This window comes from Babjeviella inositovora (genome assembly GCF_001661335.1).
Source record: "Babjeviella inositovora NRRL Y-12698 unplaced genomic scaffold BABINscaffold_1, whole genome shotgun sequence".
NCBI lineage: Eukaryota > Fungi > Ascomycota > Pichiomycetes > Serinales > Babjeviella > Babjeviella inositovora.
The window spans coordinates 2358623-2385578 of record NW_017566838.1 but is presented as its reverse complement, the minus strand read 5'-3'; the positions used below and the strand labels follow the sequence as shown (position 1 = coordinate 2385578).

The 26956-nt window shown below is 47.9% G+C and overlaps 10 protein-coding genes across 10 annotated transcripts; 6 read left to right on the top strand and 4 right to left on the bottom strand.

Annotated features, from left to right (window-relative positions):
* The first annotated feature begins 293 nt into the window (after positions 1–293).
* On the top strand, positions 294–1556 carry BABINDRAFT_159628 (uncharacterized protein). Its single transcript, XM_019127781.1, has one exon. The coding sequence runs from the start codon at positions 311–313 to the stop codon at positions 1235–1237; it is 927 nt and encodes a 308-aa protein (XP_018988514.1). The 5' UTR covers positions 294–310; the 3' UTR covers positions 1238–1556.
* A 25-nt stretch (positions 1557–1581) lies between these two features.
* Positions 1582–5409, bottom strand: SAC3 (Sac3p; the record flags this gene model as incomplete). The annotated part of the gene is made up of 3 exons (XM_019126872.1): positions 3549–5409; positions 3395–3428; positions 1582–3238 (listed from the first exon to the last, which is right to left on the bottom strand). Exons 1-3 carry the CDS (start codon positions 5395–5397, stop codon positions 1582–1584), a joined length of 3540 nt encoding a protein of 1179 aa, XP_018988513.1. The 5' UTR covers positions 5398–5409.
* Positions 5410–8199: 2790 nt separating this feature from the next.
* On the top strand, positions 8200–9063 carry BABINDRAFT_159626 (uncharacterized protein). Its single transcript, XM_019127780.1, has one exon. The coding sequence runs from the start codon at positions 8205–8207 to the stop codon at positions 8949–8951; it is 747 nt and encodes a 248-aa protein (XP_018988512.1). The 5' UTR covers positions 8200–8204; the 3' UTR covers positions 8952–9063.
* A 176-nt stretch (positions 9064–9239) lies between these two features.
* Positions 9240–10575, bottom strand: BABINDRAFT_159625 (uncharacterized protein). Its single transcript, XM_019127779.1, has one exon. It carries the CDS (start codon positions 10546–10548, stop codon positions 9475–9477), a length of 1074 nt encoding a protein of 357 aa, XP_018988511.1. The 5' UTR covers positions 10549–10575; the 3' UTR covers positions 9240–9474.
* Positions 10576–11542: 967 nt separating this feature from the next.
* On the top strand, positions 11543–14979 carry ARP4 (Arp4p). Its single transcript, XM_019126871.1, has 2 exons — positions 11543–12873; positions 13345–14979. Exons 1-2 carry the CDS (start codon positions 11570–11572, stop codon positions 14525–14527), a joined length of 2487 nt encoding a protein of 828 aa, XP_018988510.1. The 5' UTR covers positions 11543–11569; the 3' UTR covers positions 14528–14979.
* A 989-nt stretch (positions 14980–15968) lies between these two features.
* On the top strand, positions 15969–19202 carry ILS1 (isoleucine--tRNA ligase). The gene has a single exon (XM_019127778.1). It carries the CDS (start codon positions 15984–15986, stop codon positions 19134–19136), a length of 3153 nt encoding a protein of 1050 aa, XP_018988509.1. The 5' UTR covers positions 15969–15983; the 3' UTR covers positions 19137–19202.
* Positions 19203–19954: 752 nt separating this feature from the next.
* On the top strand, positions 19955–20179 carry BABINDRAFT_159621 (uncharacterized protein). The gene has a single exon (XM_019127777.1). The coding sequence runs from the start codon at positions 19977–19979 to the stop codon at positions 20145–20147; it is 171 nt and encodes a 56-aa protein (XP_018988508.1). The 5' UTR covers positions 19955–19976; the 3' UTR covers positions 20148–20179.
* Positions 20180–21160: 981 nt separating this feature from the next.
* On the top strand, positions 21161–22806 carry ALT1 (alanine transaminase). The gene has a single exon (XM_019127776.1). It carries the CDS (start codon positions 21208–21210, stop codon positions 22717–22719), a length of 1512 nt encoding a protein of 503 aa, XP_018988507.1. The 5' UTR covers positions 21161–21207; the 3' UTR covers positions 22720–22806.
* Positions 22807–23133: 327 nt separating this feature from the next.
* BABINDRAFT_44653 (GPI-anchor transamidase subunit) lies at positions 23134–25290 on the bottom strand (the record flags this gene model as incomplete). Its single annotated transcript, XM_019132107.1, has 1 exon — positions 23134–25290. The coding sequence occupies one exon, from the start codon at positions 25288–25290 to the stop codon at positions 23479–23481; it is 1812 nt and encodes a 603-aa protein (XP_018988506.1). The 3' UTR covers positions 23134–23478.
* Positions 25291–26386: 1096 nt separating this feature from the next.
* BABINDRAFT_159618 (uncharacterized protein) lies at positions 26387–26729 on the bottom strand. The gene has a single exon (XM_019127775.1). The coding sequence runs from the start codon at positions 26633–26635 to the stop codon at positions 26480–26482; it is 156 nt and encodes a 51-aa protein (XP_018988505.1). The 5' UTR covers positions 26636–26729; the 3' UTR covers positions 26387–26479.
* Between the last annotated feature and the right edge of the window lie 227 nt (positions 26730–26956).

Genomic DNA, 26956 nt, shown 5'->3' with positions numbered 1-26956 from the left:
ATCAAGTCCAACATAGTTATAGATGGTTAGAGTACACATCTGCCGTTATGCTAATCTGGCGTTATGGCTATAGCTTGGAACAATAGCGAAAACCCGAACCTCCTCTAAAATTTTTCCAGAAAAGATACCTATCGTTTTGCTTAATTTACCCGTTTTAACGATAGTTCCTCGGGGAATACTTCATGCACAATGCCATTGTAATAGTCCTCGCCATGACACATGGGTGTGCGCGCCTGAAAAGCTCGTGCATTTTTCACTACGGGCCAAAAACCTCGTACCAATCTTCTCTCCACAATAGACATCGTTCGAAATGGTTACCAAACTTACATTTAAGGGCGACAAGCCAAAGAAGAGAAAGAGAACGGAAGAGTCTGCCTCTTCCAAGAAAGCTAAACCTGTCCCTGAGTTTGACAGATCGCTCGTGGAACAAGGCTGGACCACGGCCACCACGGTGTCTGACATCACCGGGCCGATCATTATCACCAGATACGATGAAGGCGTCGAAGGTGCCCCCTATTCCATCGCTTCCAACAAAGGAAAGCTCTTTTTCTCTTCAGAACTTGATATTTTGCCCCACGACCAGTGTGTAAACTTTCCCCCAGACGAGGTGGCTGCCCCGTACTTGGTGCCTATCCACCTCTCCGAGCCGCGGGACACCACCCAAGTTTTTACAGTCACTCAGATCCGCTCTCTAGACACTGGTAAAAAGAACCAGCTGGCAACGGCGAATGAAATTAGCGTTACGTTTAGATCCGCAGAGGGAAAGTATCTTTCGCTTTCCCAGCAAAACACCTTGGATGCTCTAGCGGAGGCTGTGGGGCCCGGTGAAACGTTCACATTGACCAAGAAGTTCAAATCAGGGAGAGGGGTCTGGTGGGCATTGCTGGTTAACAACGCCTTCAAAGTGTGCACCTTACCTGCCGCTGACGATGGACACATGCTCAAGTGTATTAAGGACAAGGACGGAGTGCTTGATGATGAAAATCACTACGTAATAAGAGTGCAGACCAAGAACTCAGTCAGGGGTAAACAGATCATGGCCGAAATTGAGAACAACGACACAAAGGAAGACAGGCTTCTCGATACCGTGAGGGAAGCGATTGTATTGCTCGACAAGGAAAACATTATGGTGACAAATGCCGTTTTCAAGCAACTCATGGCGGCAGCCCAGGAAGGGCGATTAAATGAGGCTATCATCGACGTCAAAACAAAGGGAAAGCATGACTCTAGATGCTAGCATGTGTGACTCCACTGAAAACCAATATGTGATGATGAGGTAGGCAGGTGGATGACACTTTAACAGATTAATTAACTGGCCCTAACTATTGCAATATCTCTCTGCTTCGACTGGCCAAATTCTTCTATGAAGTAGAAACATTAATTAAAGTGGGAATGACCTGAAATCGGCTTTCTTAACTTTCAAAGCCCGGTTTGAAGTCTTTAAGTGACATGCTTAGAACTTGACCCGAACCCGGGGTAATTGATGAAGAAAATCTTACAGCGTCAGCTCAATGTTCAAAATATACATTAACAGAAAAAAAAAAATATGCAGAAAATGTAAATAAATCTATGAATGTATGCTTATGACTTCGGACGTCTCGATCGGATACCAGCGGTCAACGCTTTCAACTCTAGTAAGTTTTTTGAGAGACCCAGGCTTTTCGGTCTAATAGGGTCGCTGGATTTCTCTGGAGCACCGGTGCACAATAAGGAAGAATCCCCATGAGGCAAAAAGGACTGGTCCGAGTAGCTTAAATCCACTTTGGGAGCTGTGAACGAATTGAACGAGTGGTAACCCCGGGTCTTTGATGAATTCGCAGAGAAACCGCTGGAGCGCATAGGAATCGCCGGGCTATAGCCAGACATATGGCGCTCTAAATGAGCTAGCTTCGCTTTTTTCTTTCTGTCCTCGGCTTGCTTCGCTCGTTCGATATCTTCCTTCTCGGAAAGGGCATCGCGACACGCCTGGAGCTCCGCTGGTGAGGCCATCTTCGACCTCTCTGGTCTGCTCTCTTGCTCAATTGGCACAGGCTCGCACTTCTCTCCCAAGGTTTTGAAGCAGTTTTGGAGTCTCTCGTTCACATCCGCGCCGCTAACACTGGCTTCATCGACAGTGTTATCAGCCATAGACATGTCGCAGATTGACACAAGGGAAACCTTGTCAGCCTTCAACCGGCTCAAAACCTCGGTAGTGGGCCGGCGGGAGTTAGTGGCATCCCAATAGAGAACGAGTAAGTGCACTCTAAAGCGAGATTGAGTGATGTTTTGTTGCACCACAGCTAACCTTTCGGCATCGGCTTCGAGCACATCTAGTAACAACTCTTTGGATCGGGTGCTGGAAATGCCACAGTCAAAGACAACAAAAACAGCATTAGAATAGTCTTTCTTGGTAGAGATTTCAAGTTTGAGCTTCCCATTCTGGACCGTTCGAACAAAGTTGTGAGACTCTAAAACCATTCCCAACTTGGTGGCCAACCACCTCGATGATGATGAGCTCCAGTCTTTAGCATCAACAATCCCAGTCACACACCTCTGTTCTAGCGCAATGTCAAGTGTGAAGTTGTTACTGGCAGGGCGAATAAAGAGGGTCACCAAATCCAACGGTTTCCATAACTCGTCGATGCGAGTCTTTTCCCTGCGCGCAAGAATGACGTTCAGTATGGCAGAGAAAGAGCCATTAGCGACTGAGATATTGCCAGTAGAGGCGTTAGGATTGGTCTTACGTCTGCGCTTCGCCGTAGACGGTGCCCCGAACTTCATCGCACAGATTACCTCTTCGCGTCTCTTCTGCTTAGCCACGCTCTTGGCCAAGCAACGTGCACCCTGTTGTTTCAACAACTTGGAGATTTTGGTCTTCGCATGTTGATCCCGGAAGCTCTCAGCTTGTGATTCGAGTACCGAAATGTAGATGAATTCATCCATAAAGGCCCGGAAGAGTTCTTCACTCAAGTTCGATACCAAACGCTCCTTTTTTCGCATCTGGAGCTCCTCCGCCACCACAGTCTTAACAATAGCTCTTGTTTGGGTCTGAATACCATTGAGTAATAACTGGTCAATGAGCTTGTTTGCCGCTTCGGTGAACTTGGGCAAGCTTACAAGCTTTGGTGTAGTCTTAGGTAAGGAAGGGGCAGATTTGGGCTGTTTAGAAACAGATGCCAACGGAGAGGAGGTGGTGAAGCTGGTGGCTGGGGTTTCAGGGCCCTTCACTGAAGTCTCGGCCGGTGTCTGTTTACCCAAACTGAGTGGAGCAGGGGGGGGGGTAGTACCTAGCTTGCCAAACAGGGAAGGAGAAGGGGTGTTCGTTGCAACTTGTAGCTTTGGGGCTGTTGGCCCAGTGGATTTGGTAAAGGAAAAAGTAGGCGCTGTGCTTGAACTTTGGGCAGTGGATGCATACGCTGGCTGAGGTGGACCGGACAAGACATTGATCTCTGTAGGGTGTGTTGAAGTAACGGGTGCGTTCAGCGAAGCAGTCAGGGTTTGAGTAAATGCTAATGAAGTGGTTGCCCTTGGTGTCTGGCTGAATGACAAGGCACCAAGGAATGAGAAACCAGGAACCGGGTTCGAAGGGGCTTGTGAGAAACCACCCAGAGCGGCTGGAATAGAAAAGGCATCGGAAGCCTGCAAAAGTACCGACGGAAGCGCCAGTGAAGTCTGATTGGAGGAGAAGGCGGTAGAATCCGGCGTTTGGGAAAACACAGGAGCCTGAGAGGTATTGGAGGTGGCCTGAAAGCCACTAGCCTGAAGGCCATTGGAAGGAGTTTGACTACTTATACCTCTTTCACTCTTCTTCATATACTCCCCTAGATGTAAGTCATCATTGGACAATCCAGAGTTGATGAACCCGACCAAGCTGCTTCCATATCCGACCTTCTCATTCACCAGACGACACCACGCTTGGGTCTGTTTGGGCTTGTCTTTGAACGATTTGAGCTTGAACCCCACAAGTTCCACACCACCATTGGTCCCGATTTCCCAGTGATCGCAAAACTTCACGACCTCATCAATATCGTTAAACCCAAGCATCGCGACAAAACGCTCCGCGGGATACGCCTTGCCCTTGGAATGGTAGCTGCGAGCCATAGCTTTAGTGGCATAAAACCTGATCTCGTTCACATGAGTCTCGAGCAAGCAGGCAACCAAAAACGGCGTGGTAGGGTCTGCGAGCAACCGGAAGAACTCATGAAAGAGGTTAGCTGCACCGGGCGTGTTGGTAACCCCTCTCTCTGCCAAGTTGTTTTGTGCCATAACCAGCCGGAACTTGAGGGCCCGTTGGACCACAGGGTTTTGACAGATGTCTCGCGGCAATGATTGGAGCTCGCGCTCCCAGCTGGGGTCACGGAAGTGACTAAGAAGCGTATACGCGCGAAATTCTGCTTCATTGGGACACGAACCGCCACGCTGACGCACGTCATCGTAGATTTCCATCAACGTGCGGAGCGCCTTGTTCATCTGTTCGAGTTCCTGTTGCTGGGAATAGTCGTTCTCCGACTGGGTCATCATGTGGAGACATACCAAGTGGATGCGAACGATGCGCTCATTGCAGTCGATAGCCTCGGGCCCGTAGTAGTTCTGGTAGGTGAAGTCCTGGCGGATGGAACGCGTGCGGTCCCAGATGAACGAATGGGCTTCGGGGAGCGCGTGGATGAAGTTCTGGATCAAGTAATCAAGCGTGCTGACCAAGATGTGTGGCGGTCTCACGTCCGAAGGAAGCGGTGGAGGCTGGCCCGCTGCGGGTCTGGAGAACGCCTTGATAGCACGGTCGCGTGAGATTCTTCCCGTCTGGGGGTCACGCTCTGCTTTCTTCACGTTATTTTCCAACGCGCGTCGCACCCGCTCGTATGTCGGACACATGTCAAGACAGGTACCCCTGAAAACGATCGCATTTCCTAATACCATTGGCGCGTCTTCCGCGTGCACCAAGCCACGTCGTTCCATCTCTTTGCGCTCAATGTCACGGAGTTTCTGGAAATCCTCGTACAAGCCCTGGAGGTCTGTAATGCGGTCGTGCTCAAGCTGTGCAAACTTCTGCTGGTTTGCAGCGTCCCAGTCGTCGCGTATAAATGTAATCGGCACCAATTGGCGCGACTCTTCGAGAAGGTACTTCGGCAATGCGCGTGGCGCGTGTGGGACACCCGAAAACCCGGACAGCTGCGCAAAAAGCGGCCCAAGAGCCGTATCTAGTTCCTGGCTGATCTCAATTTTACGTGAGGGGTCCGTCGCAACTACTTGGGACGCCTCAAAGGCTCTGGGGGGAGGGGGGGAGGGCGCGGCGGCTCCGCTCTGGAATGTGTTGTTCTGGGTAAAGTTAGACCGGTTCTTCCTGTTTCCGTTTCCATTGCCCCCATTATGGTTGCCCTGGTTTCGTCCCTTGTTGCGGAAACTGAAACCGGAACTCATGCTGGTTGTAAAGATTGATGGTGGATGGGCAAGTTGTGACTTGTTGACATCTTTTTCAGTGGCTATCAGAGGTTTTCATCTCAGATATTGTTATGCGCACGACCACACAAGAAGTGCGAGATCTAGTTCATGAAATTTAGGTACCATCCGAAGGTAGTCGAAAGCACAGACAACAGGAGGATTGACTGTGTATGAGAAAGATACTGTAAAGACTGTTTCAGTTTTGCTTCTTAAAATTACGTTTTTTCTAGTAACTTTACCACTGTGGGAGCCGCCTTCTGGGCTCTCACGTTTTGTTTGATCTGCATGGCCATGCATCTGTAGCATGTAGGTGCGACGATTTCGAGGCAAGCAGGAAATAAGAACCGGATCAGGGTACGTTTGACTTTTTTCGAAAGTCTTTCGAACATTGAGCGTTTGCATTTGGGACTATCAGGAGGGTGTCGGTCCAGTTTCTCCACGGAGAATCGACAGCTTGCCCGTGATGCTCTTTCGCCGTGCCTTCAATTTCCAGGCCCGGAAGTCATTTCACAGTATGAACATGCCGGTGTTCAAACATATAAATGTTCTTGAAAGAGCGGTGGCCTAATAAAAATTACTAATTTTTACAAATTTTGCAGTTAGAAGCTTACTCTGCAAATTTCGGAACTCCGGCAGGCTTCTAGAATGCCGTACAAGCCCCATGTAGATCGACAGAGAATGCTACCAGAGAGGACTGTAAATTACAAGGCATTACCTTCAGAAAATTTCACAAGAATTGCGGAAGAGTCGGCAAGAAGGATGGAAGTACCGGAATATGGTGCATACCCTGGTTATATTATCCCTCATGGCTATATCGAGGTGCAGTGAAAAACATGGGGTTAGCTCCCTGGTTATAGGAAACAATAGAATAAATAGCGTACAGTGGCGAGTCGCATGGAAGGGGATGTCCCCCTGTCGAGGCGTATTGGAAGGCAGGGATTTGATACCAGAAGATAATTAGTTTTGCGGTCTACAGCGAAAACACTGTATTGTCCCACGTGTTTATAGTTCCGTATTTGACAACGTTGGAAAAGCCCATATTAGCCTCCAAGGATTATCTATTCCCCCACATTCCACCTACTTCCGCTCCTAAAACATTGACTATCAGCCCAGAAATTTCTTATTAAAAAGGGGTCAAGGTTGAAATGTTTCTAGTTCACTTGTATTAGTTATGATCCTTACTCTTCACGGATTCACCGTCATAAAGTATCTGTATTGTTACACTGATGGGGGAGGGGTATTACAGAGGCGGGCTTAGATGAATCACATGGTTGTTTCCTTAATTACATGAAAATTGCGATAGGCAGGAAAGAGAAGTTTAAACTCTATGTATAGAGGCAAGATATTATAGGTCAACTAGATTTGGATCTGTAGTATCGATTCATATTGTTAGAACGCCGTTTTAGTTTCTATTACATTGATAAGTTTATAGTTCACGAGATCTGCGGTCATCCGCCTCAGGCTAAACATGGGTCCAGGGCGAACGTTGCTGCATTAAATACCGTTTTAAGAAAACTGCATTCATAGTATATAGCAACACTAATCGACAATGTAAATCACCTTGAAGGGTTTGGAATGAACACGGTCCTACAAGACCTCATAAGTACACCACTATAGGAACAATGGAAGCGGATGGCAGCTTCTTTGATTGGTCACTACATAATACAGAAGGAGTAAATTGCCCGAATTAGAGCTCATTAGTAGTTTATTCCTAACAGAATTGTTATACAAATGCGCTATAAGTAGACTGGATTAGTAGGGTTGAAAGGAACAAATAAGTGCTATATCACATATGCGTCCAGACCAACCGGTTTTCATTTTCATGCATATGCAGCGGTAGACACATGCATAGAAACTTGCGTCGGCGAAATTTTTCGACGCAAAGAACGGCATTTTGCGAATAAAGCAACATTCGCACCAAAGCCTGCTGGGCCTCACTATGTCATCTATAGACTTTTGTTCCGTTTGCATCACATTTGGGGTTTAAGGAATCCGACATCGTTTTTTTATATCTCTGATGAAGAGTCAAATTACCCCACTTTTTGAGTTATGCTAGACAAGGACCAGCCTAGGCCAGTCACTGAGGCGTGCAAGTATGAGGCGGTAAGTAAGTGAATTAGCGTTTCGGCTCAGGGAATAAAATGAGAGCCATAGCTGCATGACTACGGATTTATTCTCGAAACTCTTCTCGGCTCGCTCCACTTCCCTGCAGTCCCCTATACCAGACCTTGTGATGTCCATTTTTTTTTTCAGAGTATGACCGCGACCACTGAAACTCAGAGGTAAACTCTCAATATTATAAGGTAGAACATGTAATGATATGGCTTGGGATGTGATCCTGATGCATTTGTTAATAAAGAAAGCGACTCAATTTAGCCAGCTCAGAGTGGGGGTGGACATCAGAGGCCAGGGGTAGTAGACTTTAGCCCCAGATTTGCATGCGTCAGGCATTAGGTTACAGGGATTAGGGTATAACCAAATGCATCTAGAATAATTAAGCTTGCAGATCTCAACGTTATTGGGTACGAGTATGTTCAGCGTTAATTCCATTGAGGGATTTTATGCTTCAATAAAGGGTACGAGAGACAATGGTCTATCAAGTATGTTCTGCGTATTGATTAAATAATCCCTGTATTCGAGGCTTACCTGTTTTAGCCCGTTATAACCTTGGGGTACCAGACAGAACCCATACCGGCTGGTAGAGTTCAAAATATTATAAATACAGCTCTAATCTGGAGGTAATCAAGAAGAAAAATATTAAAACCATCAACCACCAATCCAACAAAATGAAGTTCACCTCTGTCCTCGCCACCTTGGCCGCTGCCTCCTCTGTTATTGCCGCCCCAGCTGCTGCTCTTCCATGCCTTATCTTCTGCCCAACCACCACTACTTCCGGTGTTGCTGTTCCTCTCGCTTCCATTCAAGTCGCTTTGGTGTCTGATGTGGAAGAGGGTTTCAATAACATTGCTGGGTACGTCTCCTCTTTGGTTGCCAACCCAACTGCTGAAGTCGCTAATGTGATCGAGTCTGTTGTCGCTGTTGTCAAGGCTCAGGAGAGTGCTTTCAGCTCCCTCGTCAACGTTATCGTCGCTGACTTTTCTGGTCCTCTCCCAAGCGCCATCGTTGCCCAGGAGGCTGTCATTGAAGGTGCTTACAATGGTATCGTCGCCGCTGCTACCGGCGCTCTCAGCGCTAAGACCCCAGCCGAAGCTGGTGCCGTGATCTCCACTGCTCTTTCTAACGCCGAGGGTACTATTGCTACTGCTCTCACCCAGATTGTCTCTCCATTGATTTCTCTCCTTGCTGGTGTCACCAACCCATCCAAGGTCTCTCCTGCGTTGCTTACCGCCGTCAATGGTATTTTCGGTGCTTTCACTAGCATCTTCTCCCTTGGTAACACTAACAGCAGCCCAATTACCTCCATTGTTAACACTGTTGGGTCCATCGTGTCTTCGTTTGCCCTGAACGCAGCCGGTGGGAACATCATTAGCAACCTCCTCACTCTGCTTAACAAGTTTTTGAGTAGCATTTAAGCTAGCTGCCAGACCTTTAAAAGTTAAAGCGCTACGCCAAGATCAAGAGTTTTTTACATACACACTCTAAGGCATGGTTTTTAATCTGCCACATCTCATTAAACCCCCGGGCATCTATTTCAATATATGATTTTATATCACAGTTCATGTAGGATGTAGCCAATAGTAAGAAAACTGAGTGTTTTAGCCTTTCTCTTTCACCATGTCTAACATGTGATTTCCTTTCAGTTCAAAGGTGAGTTTATACCGGTGAATGTTGAAGCATTTTCCTTCCTGATAACTGGGAGACGTCGGTTTACCCTTAAGAATCAGATATATGGATCAAGGTACCTGTCGGACTGAAAGCGACTTTGCTCCTCACAATCGAAGCTTTAATTATACCCACCTGGCCGAAAACAGAGTTGTATATATTTCTAAGTTTTCATCCTATAGATATGTCATCATCCTAACAAAGCAGAATAGAAGCTTATATTAAACCTGTGATGGGTACAGATTAGCAGTATGGATTGGTGTTTACTTCGATCTAGTCTGCACACTTCATACACCCATCAATCAACAAGACATCGCCCTCGGCGACTCTGAATACCACCACCCTTCCGTATCTCAAATGATCCTCTTCCCAAGCGCTCAAGGACAACACTTCGGTACCCAACCTGGTAACTTCAGGGCCATATCCAAACTTGATTTCTTCAAAATCGCCAAATTTCGTCACCAACCGATAGGCGACGTTTCCGGTAAGGTCACCAGTCACTGCAAACAGCTCTTTAAACAGTGGCTCAGACACTGGAACCAGGAACTTGTTTGTTGTGAACGAAGCGCGCGGTCTGAATTTGGCCGGTGTTTTGGTGACGGCACCGCGGATTACAGTCGTCACTTCATTGTAATAATAACATGTCCCCTCTTCATCTCTTCCCTCAAACCCATCCGTGAGCTGGACCGAATCATTGTTCTCCAAGTTTTCGATCGCAACAGGAAATTGCGTGGTCTGCAATTCCAAGCTAGTAGTCTCTGCCACAACGAGAGGCTTGGCTACACGCAAGTAGTGCTCCCAGGACAAAATCTCACCTTGCATATTCTGTAATCTGGACAACAAGTCAAAGAGCAAGGATCGCTTCTGCATCGCCATGAGCATTCCGTAGGTGTGCAACGGGGTCAGAATCTCTCCGCCAGTGCACGCCTTGGTGTATTCTTCCACACTGGCGTGTGAAACTAGAAACGGGAACGTGATCGACTCGATCTCTGGGTGATCCATCGTGGGCTGTGTATCACCCGCAACAGCACCAGTTACTGGGCACACTAACCGTTCAGAGTTTTTCTTCATCCGAGAGGCAGGGCAGCCAGCAGGAGGAAGAGAGCCGAAAGGTATTTCAGTGCGTTCGACTGGGCAGCCAGGAGTGACGCTGGAGACAGGACGATCTTCAGTGGATGATATATGGCTTATAGGGCATCCGGTTTGTTGGTGAGTCATGGTATCTTCAAACTCTTCGACGGGTTTGTCCTGAATGGCGGGCTTGCCGCTGACCGGGCAAATGGCGTCTTTTGGGAGATTCTTCTTTCTGCTGAATGGACAGCCGGGGGCATCGTCAACGGCTGGCATTACGGTACGGATAGTTGTGCCACTTCAGTTGAAATGAGTCAATGGAGTTGTGGTTTTATCCATGAGTAGCCGGTCTTAGTAATCAAGCGTTAGCTAGGTCTCGGCCCAGCGGCGGAATTTTCGTGGGGAAGCAGGTAAGCACGGGGTGCAGGATAACTGAGGAAGTACCGGAGCTACGATATTTTGGGATAGCTTAAGAATTGTGTAACTGTTTCGTCAGAGTCATCAAGGGTTTAAAATTTACTGTTATTGAATTATACTGCAAATTCAGCAACCGTGTACAATCCGCATACCCCCTGCTCACCGCTCAAGAAGTTTGATATTCGTGTGGTGGAACACTAGACTCCAAGATTTGTGGTCTCTAGAGGTTAAATGCCAGTCCTCTACCGCATCCGACTTGTTTGTAGTACCAATGCGCATTTGTATCGGAACTGAATGGACACAAGTAGTTCTATGGTTTCAAAGAGGGATAAAGAGTGCATAATTAAGCGTCCCTGACGCGTTTCATCCTTTTCCCGGCAATGACGACCCTAGATCTACCTTTTCCCGTTACCAAGCATTGGCCAGCTGGTGCTATCATGAATATATCCTTACTCTACCTATGGCGAGTGTTCGAGGCCATAGCCAAATCGTTTATATATTTTTGAGTAAAATCGTATAATCAATTCATCCTGTAGTGCAACCATAATTTGGCCTATAACGCGTCTCATTATACTTGAAAAAGTTATACCTGGCGCTTTATATTAGATGTACTAACTGTCCACCAGACACGATTGTCAACCCACCCATTAATATTCCCTTTCCAACGTTCCAGCCAGTGTAAATCTATTATAAGCAGAATCTATTACTGATAGTTACCCGATATTTTATTTCACAACATATCCATATGTTAAATCATCAAATTCGTATACCCAGCCCCTCGTGCTATTACTCTTGGCGTGCGCGTACCGCAAAATCTTCTCTATATCACCACAACCAACCCAACCATCAACACACAAACCACACTCTCATATCATTATTCATGTCAGTGGCAGCTCCGCAAACTTACGGCGGCGACGAAGTCGCTGCGATCGTGCTTGATCCCGGCTCCCACACAACGCGTGCGGGCTATGCCGGACTCGACACGCCGTCCATCATCATCCCTTCCACAGTGGCCTCTGATGGTCGCGCACGCTACTTTGGCGACGCAGTGTACTATCCACGTGCGGACTGCGAAGTCACGAGCCTCTACCGCGACTCGGTGGTTCAAGACTGGGACGCAGTTACTAGCCAGTGGGAACACATTTTCCGCAGCATGCACGTGGCAGACTTCCAGGAGCACCCCTTGATGGTAACAGAGCCGGTCTGGAACGACAAAGCCAACCGGCTTAAGACCATGGAGGTGGCGTTAGAGCACTTTGGCTTTGCGGGGACCTACCTTGTGAAGACACCGTCTGCTGTGTCGTTTGCGCACGGGCGTCCCTCGTGTTTGGTTGTCGACATTGGTGCCGACACCACCAGCGTCACGGCCGTTGTTGACGGTTTGTCGTTGGTGAAAAGCACAATGCGCACCCATTACGCGGGCGGGTTTATTTCCGCACAGGTACGCGGCTGGTTTCCCGATACGACGCCGCAATTCCGCGTCGCATCGAAAACGCCCACCAGCGGCGACGCCGCACCCATCTGGACCCCCAGACTGTTTGATTTTCCCATCACCCAGAGCTTTGACGCGTATCAGACGGAGAAAATCATCGAAGAGGCCAAGGAGACGTGTTTACAGACTCGTTCGCTCGGTAAGGAGGAAGTGCCAGTGTACGACGCGCGCGCGTTCGAGCTTCCCAACGGGCACTCTGTAACGCTCGACGCCGCGCGCTACAAGGCAGTTGATGCGATTTTTACCCCGGCAGATTATTTGACCGATGGATTTGTGCTTGAGACCGGTGAGCCCGAGTTGAAGGGCAACGATTACAAGCCGTTGAAGCGCAAGCGGAAAGAGGAAGACACGCCACAGCCAGAGGAGACGCCGCAGCCGCGTGACGTGAGCGTTCGCGGGTTGTCGGACTTGGTTTCCGCAGCCTTGTCGCTTATTGATATCGATATCCGCTCGCAGTTGGCGCATAATATTGTGGTGACGGGTGCGTCGTCGCTTATTCCCGGGCTCACCGAGCGTTTACACAACGATCTCGTAGTGCAGCATCCGGGGTTGAAGGTTCGCTTGCACTGCGCGGGGAATGTGATGGAGCGGAAGTATCTGTCATGGATTGGGGGGAACGTGTTGGCGAGTTTGGGCACGTTCCACCAGATGTGGGTTTCGAAGCGGGAGTGGGAGGAAGAGGGCGAGCGGTTGTTAGCGCATAGATTTAGATAGTCTGTGGAAGCTGCTTCTATGAATACTAGGCATTTTCATGAAGGCATTCATGAGCGAAGGCATTTGTGGAGTTGTTTAAATTGAATAAATATCCAATGGGATCTCTTAATTGATTGTGGAGGTTTAGATTGGAGCAGATGTACAACCTGCAATAAATATGATTAGAGATTTATGGAGGTATTTCCAACTGCACCGGTCGAGAAATGGACAGTAGCATAGCTCCGAAGATGCGTAAATTATTCAACCTTTGGTTACCTATATAACATGGACCTGTTAGTCTATGCACCACCAACTGTTACACTGTACTTATGTGGAATGGGTTATTTCCTTTAGGCCATCTTACCCGCGCATGCAGTATGCGTGGTAGGTGAAAAAAATAACATGCATACAGAAGAGGAACCCACTCTCACGCAAACTCGGACATACAAACTAGGCTTCCTACTGATGAGCCTATCAGACCTACCAGGATGCACTCTCGTTCTCCAGAACATCCCAGTGAACTCTCTCTTTGGAATTAACTTTCTGTTCTTCACCAATACCGAGACGTCCCAGCTCCGCGGGATCAAGAACATCCCCGTAGGCACCTGCTTTTTCCACCTCTCGCTTGACGGTGGTAACTCCATTCGCCATGGGTTTGTCTTTGACTCATCGGATATCAAAAACAAAATCTTGATGCTCACATGGGACAGCGAGGCAGAAACGTTGGTTCCCAACGGCCGAGACTTTGACGCACAGGTCAACCAAATCTGGCTGTCATACCCCTTCATGATCAACTACGAGCAAGCCTCAGAAGGCAAACCTGTGGATAAGGCCCTTACGTCCTATATAGACCAACAGGTGCTTTCGAGACTCTTGCCCACGGGCAAGCACGGCCACCCTATGAGTAGTCTCTTCGCGTCCAAGCAAGAGAACCGAGTGCTATCGGAAGCCCTCATTCAGTCGGCAAGAGATAGGGTGTTGAAGAGACTTCGTCGGACAGATGGTGCTATAGAAGTAGATGTGGAGTTGGAAATTGGAAAAGACCCGATTATCCGGTCTCTCACCAAGGAAACGGCCCATGAGTTAGACATGTGTGTGATTGACTTCAAAGCCGTGAGGCCACATGCCACCCCAGCTCAGATAACCCTGGACGCAATGGACAAGTCGTGGTACCTCACTGAGTGTTTGGTGAATCAGCACTACGGTGGAAACTACAAGTACTTTCTCGGGGAGTTCCAGGTGTGCTTTAACCTCATGGTGTTATACTCCAACTATTGTGCCTACTTGCAATGGCTAAACATTCTCAAAGTAATGGCAATATCCGGGACGCTTGTCTCTGATGCCAAGGGCTCCATGCCGATGTTGGTTGTGGAGTTTTTAGAGATTTTGAGGGCTCAGTTGCTGGTTTTGCCAGTCGGTTACCTTGTGAAAGACAATGGTATGGCTACCCTGGAGTCGTTGATCAACTACGCTGAGTTTGTAAAAATTTTTAAGGAGTTGTATCGAAATGTTGTCGACGGTGGAAACTACACGTTTCTTGAGCTGATCCAGCGGATTAAGGGCATGTTGGTTGCCAAGTTTGGCGCCCGAGAGCTCGATTCGGTGTCGCTGGATCTGGATGACGAAGATGGGCCAGTGGTGGTGGAAATGTAATCGATATTCGGCACAGATTGTTGGTTTCAAGTGTCAAGGTCCGTAACCATTCCAAAGCTCAACTCTGGCACCTGTAAAGGCAGGGATGAAAATCCGAAGAAATAGCTTACTTTACTAGCCAGGTTCCAGTGAATAGAGGAAAGGGTGGTCAGGAGAGTAATATGGCCGGAAGATCATTCATCGTGCGCCCTCGTACCTGTTTTGAGCTAACCTCTTGTACCTCAATTCTACGTGACTCGAGTTGTTCATTTACAATGCATACGTGGCAGATATGCTATAGTTGAGATATGCATATTGGGCTTGTTTGGAGGCACCCCTTCTTCTACTCCTCCACGTTTTAGAAATTATGCGATTGATTTTTTTTGCTGTACGTTCGCACTGTCATAGGCTGGCAGTTAATTATGAGTTTCCATAGTTTTAGCTGTATGGCTGTTAATAGGAAGTAGGAAATGGAGACTTTGACATAACTTTATCTTGGCTATTTTAATGCGAGGAATTCTCGAGCTTTGTGGCCACTTCATCGTACGGCCCCTATTGCACTCGTCTTAACAAACTACCTGTCAAAGTGCCTAAGCCATCAATTATTACCGGTCAGTGGCATGTTATTCACCGCTGCTTTCGGTGAGTCACATACGCGAGATATGAATGGTTTAAGCAAATATAGAGATAGGGCACTAAATATACCTCAATCTTCTGATGCCACCTCCAAGTTTTCCCTGCGGGAAGCTCGCAGATTTCCAAAGATTATCCGTTGTTTCAGGCGGATGGCATTTAAATATTGCATTATTTTAAATAATCTAATGAGTCAACCGTGCCGCACAATTCTGTGGCTATTCCGGGGGGTTACCGGTCACATCCGAACGGACAATCTCACCTCTCCGTTTTGTTCAAGGGTGAAATCTACAATTATCTGAAGAATTATAACATTGACCGAATTCCTTAACTATGAGATCAACACCAAAAGGCCTGTCAATCGTATCCATTCACAGTGGATACTAATCTGTGGGCATGTCGTACGGCATGCACGTTCCCTCTAAGGAGGTCGCAAACTGGTAGGTTCTAATATCGAGAGCTTGGACTATTTAAGGTTTCCCACTTTGGTAATACCACTTCTTTCCGTCTGAGTCACACTAAAGTAGGAGTTGCCACTGGCACCTGCCTGGTGGTTGGGCAGTGACCGACAAACCGTACATGGCCAAATCCGTCCACACCTTAGAATCTTTCCCAATGCGGAAATAACATCTGACTCACGCTTACAATTCTTATTCGTATGCACCCAAATTTTTCACGGGCGACATTTCGACGTCTACCATATAATGCACGCCCAATACGCTTCTTCCTCCTAAGATATATTTCCCTACACACCATGGCTGAAGAAAATAAGTCCTTTTCCTTCCCAAAGGAAGAAGAAAAGGTTTTGTCGCGCTGGAACGAAATTGACGCTTTCCAGCATTCCATGAAACTCACCGAAGGCTTGCCAGAATTCTCCTTCTACGATGGCCCGCCATTTGCCACTGGGATCCCGCACTATGGGCACCTTTTGTCCTCCACTATCAAGGATATTGTTCCTAGATATGCCACCATGACCGGGCACCATGTCGAGCGCCGTTTCGGCTGGGACACCCACGGCTTACCTGTTGAGTACGAGATTGACAAGAAACTCGGGATCACCGGTAAGGAGGACGTCATGAAGATGGGGATCGCCAAGTACAACGAAGAGTGCCGTGCCATTGTCATGAGATACGCCGACGAATGGAGACAGATCATCGGGAGATTGGGGAGATGGATCGATTTCGACAACGATTACAAGTCCCTTTACCCGTCCTTTATGGAGTCTACATGGTGGGTGTTCAAGGAGTTGTACAAACTGGACAATGTCTACAGAGGCTTAAGAGTTATGCCGTACTCCACCGGCTGCACCACCCCATTGTCCAATTTCGAGGCCCAGGAAAACTACAAGGACGTATCTGATCCAGCCGTCACTGTTGCGTTCTCATTAGTCAGCGACCCAAACACCAAGTTGGTTGCCTGGACCACCACCCCGTGGACGTTACCATCCAACTTGGCGCTCTGTGTGAACGAATCATTCGAGTACGTCAAGATTTACGACGAAAAGGCCGAATGCCACTACATTTTACTTGAGTCCTTGATCAAGACCTTGTACAAGAAACCAGCCGCCGAAAAGTACAAGATTGTCGAGAAGATCATGGGTAAGGACTTGGTTGGCTTAAAGTATGAGCCTTTGTTTCCATACTTCACCGACACGTTCAACGAGTTCGGCTTCAGAGTCATCTCTGCCGACTACGTGTCCGCCGACTCCGGTACCGGTATCGTCCACCAGGCCCCAGCCTTTGGTGAGGAGGATTTCACTGCCTGTACCGCACACGGTGTCATCTCTGAGACGAGACAGCCACCTAGTCCTATCGATGACAACGGTAGGTTTACCAAGGAAGTCACCGAATGGAAGGGTGTCTACGTCAAGGATGCCGATTCCAAGATCATCAGAGCTTTGACTGAGCAAGGCAAGATCGTTTTGGCCACCCAAATCAGACATAGTTACCCATTCTGCTGGAGATCCGACACCCCGTTGATCTACAGAACCGTGCCTTGCTGGTTTGTCAGAGTCAAGAATATTGTCCCACAAATGATAGAGAACGTCGAAAGAACTAACTGGGTTCCTTCCGCCATCAAGGAAAAGCGTTTCTCTAATTGGATCGCCAATGCCCGTGACTGGAACGTCTCCAGAAACAGATACTGGGGTTGCCCTATGCCATTGTGGGTTTCCGATGACTTCGAGGAAGTCGTCTGTGTCGGCTCTATTCAGGAATTGAGAGACTTGAGCGGCGACCAAACCATCGAGGACATCCACAGAGAAAAGATCGACCATCTCACCATCCCATCCAAGATGGGCAAGGGTAACTTGAAGAGAATTGAGGAGGTTTTTGACTGTTGGTTTGAGTCTGGCTCCATGCCGTACGCCTCCAAGCACTACCCATTCGAAAACCCGGAGAAGTTCCAAAACGGCTTCCCGGCCAATTTCATCTCAGAGGGTTTGGATCAGACCCGAGGCTGGTTCTACACCTTGACCGTGTTAGGGACTCACTTGTTCAACACCGCTCCGTACAAGAATGTCATTGTCAATGGTATGGTGCTTGCTTCTGATGGTAAGAAAATGTCCAAGAGATTGAAGAACTACCCAGATACAGCCGTTGTGTTGGATAGATACGGTGCTGACGCGCTCAGATTGTACATGATCAATTCCCCGGTCTTGAGAGCCGAGACCTTGAAGTTCAAGGAGGAGGGTGTCAAGGAGGTTGTCTCCAAGGTCTTATTGCCATGGTGGAACTCCTACAAGTTCTTAGAGGGCCAGGTCTGTCTCTTGAAGAAGTTGGAGAACATTGACTTCCAGTACAACCCCAAGTTGGTGTCTGAGAACGTCATGGACAAGTGGTTGTTGGCCTCTACCCAATCCTTGATTCAGTTCATCCACCAGGAAATGAAGGCCTATAGGTTATACACCGTTGTGCCAAAGTTGTTGTCTTTGATCGACGACTTGACTAACTGGTACATCAGATTCAACAGAAGAAGATTGAAGGGTGAAAACGGTATCGAGGATGCCACCAAGGCTTTGAACACTTTGACTGACGCCCTTTTCACTCTTGTGAGAGCCATGGCTCCGTTCACTCCTTTCTTGGCAGACACCATCTACCAGAAGTTGCAACCATTGTTCAAGACAGAGGACTTGGAAGCGTTTGCTGTCAACCCAGCCAAGGCCAAGGACATCAGATCTGTTCACTTCTTGCAGTACCCAACTGTCAGAGAGGAGTTGTTCGACCCTAAGATCGAACTCGCTGTTGGCAGAATGCAAAAGGTTATTGAATTGGGGAGAATCATCAGAGAAAAGAAGACCATCTCGTTGAAGACCCCATTGAAGTCTATGGTCATTTTACACGCGGATGAAGCGTACTTGAAGGATGTTGCTTCTTTGCAGTCTTATATTGTCGAGGAGTTGAACGTCAGAGAATTGATTCTTACCTCTGACGAGGCAAAGTATGGTGTTGAATACACCGCTGTTGCCGACTGGCCAGTGTTGGGTAAGAAGTTGAAGAAGGAAGTCATGAAGGTCAAGGCTGCCTTGCCACTTTTGACCTCTGCCGAAGTCCAAGACTATGCTGCCACCGGTAAGGTTACCGTCGCCGGAATCGAATTGGAAGCTGGTGACTTGAACGTCTTGAGAGGATTGCCGGCCGAGAAGGCTGCCGAAGGCCAGGAAGTCAGAACCGACCAAGACGTCTTGGTCATCTTAGACATCAATGTCTATGACGAGTTGAAGACCGAGGGTTTGGCCAGAGAAATTGTCAACCGTATCCAGAGATTGAGAAAGAAGGGTGGTTTGGAAGCCACCGATGATGTTAGAGTCCAGTACGAGTTGGTCAAGGACACTTTGTGTCTTGAGAGTATCATCCAGCAACATGCTGAGCTCTTGTCCAAGACCTGTAGACGGGACTTGGAAAAGTATTCTGATGTTGACGCCGCCGACATCATTGTTGATGACGAAGAGGCCTCCATCAACGACACTATCTTTAAATTAAGATTGGTCAGGTTGTAAGCTTGTTTATTTTTATTCTCTTAGAGTATTTTACATAAATAATATTGACATTTTAAAAATGAGCAGATCAAGATCCAACATTTGTAAAATTCATGTATGTAACGTAACCTTTGTTAATTTATGGTTGTTGTGGATGGAAACGAGTGAGAAATCTAAGTCGTATATGTCAAAGGTGCTGGAAGTATTATGCAGAAAGACCACTTTTTTTTTCTTGTAGGCAAATCCAAGGAGGGAATGAACCAGTCTCCCGTTTGGCCTTTGTGGAGGTATTATACTATGAGCTTTTTGCTATAACTTCAAGGTTAAATATTAATTTCTATCTAACATTTAATGGTTTAAACTTCCCATCTGTGAGGCTTAAACCGGAGGGACCAGATAAAAAATCTACGGATCTGGCGCCCGACCATTATTTTCAACGGCTGTTAAATGGCAAGATTCTCTCTCAAGACTCAGTTAATAACCATCTGAACCTAAATCAGTCTATGGGGAGGTTATAGCGTTATCGCTATCTAAATTTCGGGCCGGCAAGGTTCATCTCCGCTCTTATCTCCCGATCTGCCGGTCTCATTTCGCTCTAAAAGCTATCTCTGATCTCGCTTCCCATATTTTGCGATCGGTAAATATCTCCCATTCTGGACCGCATCTCTCGGTATTATACCTCCGAAGATGGGGGTTAGCCTGTATGCAAGCCCCCACGTCATAGCAACTGTCAGCTCGGCCATTGGATCCGCCTACTGCGCATTTCACTCACACTTACATGTGTGTGAATACACCTTCCGTTGGACGAAACGCGCTACCGTTGCTCTCTATAGTAGTGGGAAACGGTGGCGGCGCGTTCGAATGACCGCAAGCACCGGATATTTTGTCAATACAGGCCAGTTTATTTGCAGCGTGTGTGAAAAGTGGCTCACCGCGTGGGTGTACGAGTGTGAGGGACCAGAGTCAGCGAAGAGTTTAGCCGGTGTGTGCTGCAATTGTAGGAATACCAATTTAGTATCGGTGGTGCTTTAATGACGCAACGCTAACCAGACGCATCGAACCCAACACAGACCCAGGAGAGCCTGTGCAGGTCTAGCGCTATACCCTGGTCTGTAAAATAAAACCCCATCTGGGACAGTCAACTCTAATGATTCCAACCGAAAAGAATCGGTTCCAGTTCATTAAGCAGACTTATATACCAATAGTTAATGTAAAGTTTAGAGTTCGAGACTAATGTATGACCACGGCGTTCTCCACGCAGAAGATCTCCGAAAGAGAAAATGCCGTGAGCTGCTAAAAGAAAAGTTTTTCCCCACAATCTCCGTCCAGGGAATCTACAAACTTGGACTCTGTTCTTGTTCCTCCATGTTTATCAACGTTATTCTCACGGCGATAGCTGCTATAGTCACTTCGGAATATAGTCATGGGGTGTAAAATTCACGTCATGTGCTTGCTGAGCCTTAAACCTCAAAGGCTATAGCCTCCGCGGAATTATCCAAAAACCACGCGTATACTCGCCAGGCAAGCCTAAAAAGACTAGTAGATTCGATCAAAACAAGCGATCGGTATTATTACCGTTTGACCGTGATACCATCTGAGCCGTAGGTTCCATCCTTTTGGTATTTCCGAGTCAGAAAAACCCTGAGCGAACCAGCAGTATGGCGAGCGTTTTCCCCACCCGGCGTTATGACGCATCCTTGTCCATGCAACGCACCACCACAGCGTGTCACGTTACGCATAATAAACCCCGGGATAATCCTCAAGGACTTTTGTAACCAATCCAGGTCATTTTCACCTACATATCAACCCTTTGTGGCTAAACCGCTTTGCTGATAAAATTTTCGAATCTCAGCCACTCCTACATCATCGAAGAGCACCAATCGAGATAGCTCTCGGAGAACTCCTGCAGCGCGTCCTGCATGCGGAAATCATTTCGCACGATCGGGGTCGGAGCCGTGGAGAAAAAAAAATAATCTGCGGCGTGGCACATTGCATCGATATAAATATGGCGGCTTCCCCGCATGAAAGCATTTTCTTTCACCTCTACACCTCACCTACTTCCACTACTCCGTGTACACTTACATTTCACCCTATGCTTATCACAAGAACATCCCTCGCAAACGCCGTGGCCAACGGCCAGAGGCTCTACGCCAGCTTTAAGCCTGCGCCCAAGCTCAATGAGTTGGACTTAAACCCGAACGTCATTGCCGCCGAGTACGCCGTCAGAGGTCCAATTCCAGCGCGTGCTGAGGAGTTGCGTGCTATCTTACAGACTAATCCGTCTTCGTTGCCGTTCAGTACCATCATCAACGCCAACATCGGGAATCCCCAACAGTTGGACCAACAGCCTCTCACATGGTACCGCCAGGTGCTCTCGTTGCTCCAAAATCCGATGTTGTTAAAGGCCAAGCACATTTCCGACGTGTACCCTCAGGATGTGGTCAACCGTGCTGAAGATCTCCTCTCCTCCATCGGCTCTGTCGGCGCCTACTCTGGTTCCCAGGGTGTCCAGTTGCTCAGAGAGTCTGTCGCGGATTTTATTTTCCGTCGTGATGGCCACGAGGCCTCGGCCGACGATATTTTCCTCACGGGTGGTGCATCTGCCGCCGTGACTTATCTCTTGACTGCTATCTGCTCCGGCCCAGATTCCGGTGTCTTGATTCCTATTCCCCAGTACCCGCTCTACACCGCTACTTTGGCTTTGAACAACGCCACTCCGTTGCCATACTACTTGGAAGAGTCCAAGGGCTGGTCCACCAACCCAGACGAGATCAGAGAGGTCATTGTGTCTGCTATTTCTCGGGGCATCAAGCCTAAGGCGCTCGTCGTGATCAATCCAGGTAACCCAACCGGTGCCATCTTGTCCTACGATAACATTGCTGACATCATCACGGTTGCGGCCGAGTACGGTGTTATGGTTATTGCCGATGAGGTTTACCAAGAGAATGTTTTCCGTGGCGAGTTCGTCTCCATGCGTCGTGTTTTCAAAGACTTGCAAGCGGCTGAGCCGGAGTTGTACGCCAACGTGCTGTTGGCCTCATTGCACTCTACCTCCAAGGGATTTTCTGGTGAATGTGGTCAGAGAGGTGGCTACATGGAGTTAGTCAACTTTTCCGAACCCCTCAAAGCTGCCATCACCAAGTTAACCTCGATCAACTTGTGTCCTACCGTAACTGGCCAGGCACTTATCGAGTTGATGATCAATCCACCTCGTGACGCTGATGGTGAGTCCACCAAGGTATACAACCAGGAGCGTGATGCCATCATGGTGCAATTAAAGAGCCGTTCCCAAGCGTTGTACGACGCTTTCTGTAAGATGGAAGGCGTTGAGTGTCAGCTTCCAGAAGGTGCTATGTACTTGTTCCCAAAGATTACCATCCCACAAAAGGCTCAAGACAAGGCTAAAGAGTTGAACGTTGCTCCCGACGCGTTCTACTGCGCACAGTTGTTGGAACACACCGGTATCTGTACCGTTCCGGGCAGTGGGTTCGGCCAGGTTGAGGGTACCTTCCACGTCCGGACCACATTCTTGGTGCCAGGCACTGAATGGGTCCAGTTGTGGGAGAACTTCCACAAGCAGTTCATGGACGAGTTCCGAGGGTGAATCACCAGTTTGTAAGAAGAAAAATTGCTTATGGACTTTTTTGTCGGTATGGTGGTGTGTATATTAAATAAGATTTTAATATGAATTTTCTTGTAGCTTGGTTTGCATCTTAAATTTCTGCAGGGCCATTGGTGATATGGGCCACTGGTTCTTTGTTACAGATCAATGGGACTGAGACTGGAGCTTAATTCTCATAGCTTATATCATTATAGTACACAGATAATGCTGGACGGCCAACTGGTATGTATTAATGATTCTGGGACGGCGCAGGCTACGATGCCGAAGTGGATCGCTTAGGTCTATGTTTCAACGCTATCCAAAATGGAAAAGGCCACTTTTTAATGATTTCTCCTTCGGACTGTCTCTATACACGTATATTGTACATAAAGAAAAAAACAAGATCCAGATCATAGACACTGCGCGGTCCGAATACAGTAAGGAAATAATCATATTGGAGGAACGTTTCTCACTGGTTCTGCTTTCGCAGGATTGTTTTGTTAGGGGTATATCTCGTTAGACAACAAGCTCTGCTGCCTGTCATTTGGCCGGTCTTGTCACATTACGCATTCAGCAGAGAGTGCTATCCGCTACTTTAGGGCCATCTACATTCCCCATTCAATAGGTATATCAGTTTAAAGCCATATGTACATCAGTAAGGCCAGTATGCCTGTTTAAACAGACTTTGCATTTTTCGACAATGGCTTGAACTATCAGAATTAAACAGCCTTTGCCCGTAAGCCCACCCAGCTTCATTTGGTTCTAGTCGTTCTTTGGAACAGCCCCCACAAACCACCGCCCATCGTCCCAAGACACGGCACACAACGCGATCCAGGTCGGAAGCCAGCCAACAACTACGACAAGCCACGTCCAGCATCCCATGTCGTTCCACGCCGTGTCAAATAACGCCGTGACGAACGCACTCGTAGATTTGCCATCGTAGACACCACCAAGCCAGCAGACTACACCTATCACGGTAAACGGCGAGGCGGCGATTAAGGCAGTGGCATTAATATACGGCTGGAACTTGTGAATGGTGTGGACGGCAAACGGCGGAATTGGTCTGACCGCGGTGAACGGTAAGCAGCAGAGGCCGACGGTGAAGGCGAGCGAAAAGTGCACTACGAGCAACGGAGTCAAGATCACTGCGATGTAGAAGACCGCACAGGTCGTGAACATGAACGCCATAGACTGGCTCTTGAAGACGGAGATACGGAACACCCCCGGGAGGAGCACTGGGAGTAGCGGAACCACGGCAAAGGCAACAAGGAGCACATTATAGATCACGATGTACGGCACATGGAGCCAATGGTTGAGTTTATCAAGATTGCTAAACAATGTAAACGTAGCGGTAACAATGCCGATAAAGATGGCCACGGAGCTCCATAAGTACAGGGTTAGCACATCCAAGGCAATCCCACACGTCACTACGATACCCGCGGCCGCAATGGCAAAGGCAGCGCCGATGGCCACAGCCGACGGAAGATAAGTCCCGATGGAAACAAAGTTTCTGGGAGCCACGAGCAAATAGAAAAAGAACGACTGGTGGAACTTCTCCAACAAGTTGTTAACCGAGCGGAAAGTTGATTCGACAATACGGCCGAAAGTAGTAATGTCGCCACCCCCGGTACCCGGCACCGCACGCAAAGTGATAGCCTGGACGTTCCAGCCACTGAACGCCTCACAGCCCTTGTTGGTGTTGATACCCGCAAGCACCAAGCGGGCAATTCCAGAGAACAAGTTCTTCAAGCGGGAGACGTACGTGTTGCTTTGTAAATCCGTAAACAGGGTGTTCTGGATCGATACCTTACTCCCCTCGTGCTCAGCGATGTGGATGGCGGTATTAACCAAGTCCAAGTTGGGCAATTGGCCATTGAAACCCTCGTAAAAGATCTCCGTGTGCTGAAAGTAGTCCATGACACCCGGATACTCCAACACCAACGCCGCCTCCATGGACCCCGCAGTTTTGTCTAGTTTTGTGTGGTACGCCTCGACCCAGGACCGGAGCGACACTCCGCTATTATCTGCTGGGAACACCACAATGATATTCTTCGACCAGATGGACATCCGTGTGACGAAGCGTGCGAGCCCGAGCGTGAGTGCGACCCCACCAACATTAAACTCATCCGCAGATGTGATCCACGGCGCCACAACCACCATTGCCTCGGTGTCATCCCCGCGCGGTGCGTGCCAGATCGCGTACAAGTTCTCCAGCCCGTTCTTTGCCACATCCAGGAAGTCGTGGGTTGCGGTCTTGTACCCCAAATCCGTCATCCACTGCTCCACCACGCCGTTACGTTCCGCGGTAGAGAGCCCCTCCAACCGCGACACTTCCTCACGATACCCGCGGACCACGTTCCAATCGGTTTCGCGGAAGTATGCGTAAGCTTGTGCTGGCATCAAGGCGTTTTCCGAGAAGTACGTCCGGCGGTACTGTCCGTCCAAGGGAAGTGTGAAGAGGAGGAGCACCCCGCAAAACGCGGTTAGCACCGACACCAAGGGCGCCGCGCGGAGGATCTTTTTATGGACTCCCAGCTTAACGAGCTTCTTAACCAAGTCGATGATCAACGCCATGTTTGTGGTGAGTGGGAAAAGAAGGTATTGGCGTCTCCGCACATCTGTTTTGGAGGTCGAAGGCGTAGGTGTTATGATCGGGTCGTGCATTAACTTGGGCAGGACACGTCTTTTTTTGTTTACTAGGTGAGATCGGAGGTTCACGAGAAGCACGTCAATGTTCTGCCATATAACCAGTTGTCGTGTCTAAGTAATGACGTAAGGTTTATTCAGAAAGGGGGAAGTGGTGACTTATTCTAGGAGTCATAATATTTTATTTTATTTTATTTTTACCAAGGAGTTATAAGATGGACAGGGTGTATAGGTATAGATCGTTTGTAATCGTAATATCAACAGATTGGTGAGATTAAGGCCATCATTGCCCGCTGTTATGGTCCATTAGCTGGGCTCACATGTTGGTTCCACGCCTGCCTTTACTTTTTTTCTACCGTGAAATCTACTGGTACGACTGATCACCTAATACCAAGACAGTACGGATGTGCTGCTTATCTAGATTATTGTAACGACCAAGGAACTATCGGGATATAGACAGTGTAAGAGAGTGCATGTTTGGCTTCAATAGATTGGTGGGCGCTAAAACTGCATGTCGACATTCTCTTTATGGCTACGGACGAGTAACACCCAAATTGATATTATCACAGCGTGATCGCGAGCTGAATGCGTGGTATCTTGAAAAATCAACGTCTACTCTGTGTATGCAATACGCCATTGCGCTAGTCTAACCGTATACAAGCATACAAGTAATGGACCAGTCACTCTTTCTGAACGAGCGCAAATACAAACCGACCACTGATTTATAGGCCCCTAGTCTGGTCTGACTCCTTGTTAAGGGAACAGAAACATGACGGAAGCCATAAGGCGGCTCAGCCAACAAGTTCCCAAAGTAGAACCTTTGATCCCGAGTTTATCTAGATTAGGTGGCAGGAGATTGATTAGTCGCACAGTATTACAACACACAATTCTGATTTCTTTAGATTATTACAATTATTTGTAATACATTTTGGCGGTTGCAATATAATGGCTTCATCTATATTACGTCAATGTGCCAAAGATATCATAGCTAGATGCTATTAATCTACCCACACTGACATGACTAGCCCAACAAATATCCTAAACTGTAATCAGATCTCGAACTTATCTGGGCCAACCATCCGGGCCCGAATCATCCACTATACAGCATTGAATGGTCTCAATTCTGAGTACTACCCTTGCCTAGTTTAGTAATATTACTGAACCATTGGCCCAGATGACGTTTCATTAACGTATGTGTCTGGGTGACAGTCCCCGAGTAACATACCAGTATAAATAGCACATCCTCTATGGCGTTGTCTCTCTGACGCGCCATACGTATAATTCTGTATACACCTTCCACCTCCACTACAGGGAATTTTGCAATCGAGTAACGTAGATCATAAAATTAGTGCACTGTATGGTATTCCTTTTGTAAACCCCCTAATCCTCTTCATATTCTTGGATATAACATGTTATTTATGGCCCCAAACACGCCGTCCGGAAGGGCAATGCGCGTTGAGAAATCAGGGGGGACGGTTGCGTCAAAAGAAACGTGCGAGCTGAAGCCCAACGCGTCATGCGCGACTATCTAAATCCCACGGAATACTATCCTCCAAAGTTTTACTCAAACCAAAACAACAACAACTCGCGCGTG

Excerpts from the sequence above, each read along its gene's own strand:
- BABINDRAFT_159628 (XM_019127781.1), top strand. The coding sequence starts at position 311 with ATGGTTACCAAACTTACATTTAAGGGCGACAAGCCAAAGAAGAGAAAG.
- BABINDRAFT_159626 (XM_019127780.1), top strand. The coding sequence starts at position 8,205 with ATGAAGTTCACCTCTGTCCTCGCCACCTTGGCCGCTGCCTCCTCTGTT.
- BABINDRAFT_159625 (XM_019127779.1), bottom strand. The coding sequence starts at position 10,548 with ATGCCAGCCGTTGACGATGCCCCCGGCTGTCCATTCAGCAGAAAGAAG.
- ARP4 (XM_019126871.1), top strand. The coding sequence starts at position 11,570 with ATGTCAGTGGCAGCTCCGCAAACTTACGGCGGCGACGAAGTCGCTGCG. Across the intron at positions 12,874-13,344 it reads GAGGAAGAGGGCGAGCGGTT|CCTATCAGACCTACCAGGAT; the intron begins GTTAGCGCATAG and ends CCTACTGATGAG.
- ILS1 (XM_019127778.1), top strand. The coding sequence starts at position 15,984 with ATGAAACTCACCGAAGGCTTGCCAGAATTCTCCTTCTACGATGGCCCG.
- BABINDRAFT_159621 (XM_019127777.1), top strand. The coding sequence starts at position 19,977 with ATGACCGCAAGCACCGGATATTTTGTCAATACAGGCCAGTTTATTTGC.
- ALT1 (XM_019127776.1), top strand. The coding sequence starts at position 21,208 with ATGCTTATCACAAGAACATCCCTCGCAAACGCCGTGGCCAACGGCCAG.
- BABINDRAFT_159618 (XM_019127775.1), bottom strand. The coding sequence starts at position 26,635 with ATGGCGCGTCAGAGAGACAACGCCATAGAGGATGTGCTATTTATACTG.